Source organism: Molothrus aeneus, chromosome 25 (genome assembly GCF_037042795.1).
Source record: "Molothrus aeneus isolate 106 chromosome 25, BPBGC_Maene_1.0, whole genome shotgun sequence".
Classification (NCBI taxonomy): domain Eukaryota; kingdom Metazoa; phylum Chordata; class Aves; order Passeriformes; family Icteridae; genus Molothrus; species Molothrus aeneus.
In genome coordinates this window covers 1,009,219-1,011,908 of record NC_089670.1, presented here as the reverse complement: position 1 = coordinate 1,011,908, position 2,690 = coordinate 1,009,219, and the positions used below count along the sequence as shown (strand labels likewise).

The 2,690-nt window shown below is 55.5% G+C and overlaps 1 protein-coding gene across 2 annotated transcripts in view; it reads right to left on the bottom strand.

The window, feature by feature from the left end:
- Window positions 1-1,019: 1,019 nt before the first annotated feature.
- Window positions 1,020-2,690, bottom strand: part of MYH10 (myosin heavy chain 10) — a 90,658-nt gene continuing 88,987 nt past the window's right edge. For both annotated transcript variants that reach the window (XM_066565777.1, XM_066565778.1), the window contains one exon: window positions 1,020-2,601. In XM_066565777.1, the coding sequence (XP_066421874.1) occupies window positions 2,457-2,601 (145 nt within the window). In that variant the 3' untranslated portion in view covers window positions 1,020-2,456. The remainder of the gene's footprint in view (window positions 2,602-2,690) is intronic.

Genomic DNA, 2,690 nt, shown 5'->3' with positions numbered 1-2,690 from the left:
CCAGTGGCTGTGGCTCTTACTTTGTCCAGCAGGGTTCTCTGCCAGCCCTGGGGAGGGGGGGGCAGTGTTCAGGCAGTGCCACATTATCCCACACCCCTTCCCTTGGGATTGGTGCTCAGTTTGGGCACCGGGGAACGGGCACTGCTGGGGCCGTCCCAGCCTCTGCTGCTGGGTACGTGTTGGAAGCCTCCAGCTGAGCCTTCCGGGGGATTTTTACTTCCTTAGAGCAGCTGGAAGGAGTTTCCTGTGCACAGGAGCCGGGCTGGGGCCCTTCCCGGGCTGCTCCATCCCTCCCGTGCTGCTCCATCCCTTCCCCTTCCCGGGCTGCTCCATCCCCTCCGTGCCCGGGTCCCACTGTCCATCCCCGGGGCTGTGCCCGTGTCCTGCCCCTGTCCTGGGTACCCTGGGGCTGTGCCCATGTCCTGCCCCTGTCCATCCCCGGGGCTGTGCCCGTGTCCTGCCCCTGTCCCGGGGGCCCTGGGGCTGTGCCCGTGTCCAGCTCTGAGGTTGTGACCATGTCCTGCCCGTGTCCATGCCCGGGGCTGTGCCCCTGTCCTGGGGGCCCTGCCCTACCCCGGGCAGCCCATCCCATTCCTCTGGAGCTCCTGCCAGAGCCTCAGCCCCAGCCCAGCGGGGTCACCCTCCCCATGGGCACCCCCTCTCCCTCCTCCCCTCCCATCCGTCCCACCCTGGTCCCAGACCCAGCCAAAACCTCCCACCCTGGCCTCCAGCTCCTGCAGCTCCCAGGCCTTTCCTGCCCAGCTCCAGGGCAGGCTCTGCACGCCAAGACCCCAAAATATGGGATGTAACTGCTGAGGAGCAGGCAGGAGCCCAGAGCCTGTGCCACAGCTCAGAGTTTCTTTGTGCTCCAGCTGGGCCCTGCCAGTGGCATTCAAAGGCAAAGGCTCAGCTCGGACCAAGCCAGTGATGCTGTATTTAGGTCAAAATAAAAGGAAAAAAAAAAAAAAACAAAAAAAACAAAAGCAAGCAAACAAAAGAGGAAGAAGGGAAAAGGCAGCTTCCAGTCATATCTCGTTTATTAAGGTCTATGCCAGCCTCGGGAGAGCTCTTCCAGTAAGTAAACAGAGCAGGCGGCCGCATCTATAATGAATAAATTTATTGTCTTACAAAAATCATTGTCTAGAAATATGGGTATACAAGAAAACAAGATATTTGCAGTCAGACGCCTGGTGGTCAACAGCCAGTTTGATTAAAAATATCCAAACACACACAACAAAACCTTTGCGACAGATGTTAAAGCTTTTAACCAAAAAGGGAAATCCATGGGTTTTGAGCATGTGGCAGAAGAAGTTTCCTAGTTAACACTGATTCATTGTCACTAATATCAATAATACCACTTGGACTAGAGAGGTACATGATATGAAGCACAGTCAAAATTAATACATTAAATCATTGTTATATAGGCAAATTATATATGTAACGTTGTCTTAGTACTGTAGTGTCTAAGGCACTTTCTGTAATGTCAGTTTTCAGCTATTTAAACAAAAAGAACGCTAACTACTCACTGTAATACTGCTCAAAATAAAAAAACAACAACAAAACAACAACAACAAAAAAAAAAGGATTCACATCCACTGGCATGTTAACTGTAGGCAGGCAACATCCATCCATCCAGGGCGGGAGCCCCGGCCCCACAGGACCCGGGGCCTCCCAGGGCCTGGCTCGGCCTCACATTAATAAATTAGTTGTGCCTGTGCTGTGTGTTTATTTCCCACTGGTGTTCACATTGTCCCAGCCCGGGCGGCTGCAGGGCTCTGGGCTGTGCGGGGACGGGACCCACCTCGGTGTGCCTGGACTGCATGGAGACGAACGGATGGAGCTGAGAACACTTCAAATGGGATTGCAGGATAAAAACGGACACTACTCACTCATCCCTACACTTCCCTCTAACACTTCCCAAGGCCGTTTTTCACAGTTCACTCAGGGGTCGTGTGCGGATCACAACAATTGGGAGAAAAGAAAGAAACGGGAGCGGTTTGGTCTTCACTGATCCGAGAGGCTGCGGCCAGCCCGGAGCCTGAAGGATGCTGCTGGACACAAGGCATGCACAGCCACGGCAAGGGGTCTGTCCTGGCCCCCCACCCGCTGGGAATGACGCTTCTGGATTGATAAAAAAAAAGTTTCATCCTTCACATGATGCTTTATAAAATGGCTTTACAATGAGTATCTGGAAAAGAGATGCACTGAACAGAGACGATCCCGGTTGTTTACTATATATAAAAAAGCAGTTGTACCTATATCTGAAGCAGGGTACAGTGTGGTGAGGCTGGAGAGCCTTAAGACATGGTTGACCTATGATAAGGAACCTTGTAGCACATGCCGAGGGTCGTAAGGCAGCTTTCCGGCCACAAGGCAGTTCCGAGGGCAGGGCAGGGCGCTCCTGCGGGGCGCTCCTGCGGGGCTGGAAAGGTCTCTGCATGCAGGCGGGGCCGGGGCTACTCGGCGGGGGCTGGCGGAGCCTCGTTCACGTCGCTGCCTTTGCTCTCGGCGTCGTCGTCCGACAGCTCCAGCGAGGCGCCCTCGATGTGCAGCTGCCGCCGGCCCGAGCGGCTCGAGGAGAAGGTGATGGGTCCCCCCCTCCTGCGAACGGAGAGCAGCGCTGGGAGCGGCTCCTGCAGCGCCCGGGCCCGCCCAGGAGCACGGCAGGGGCTGGGCTGGGCTGGGGGCAT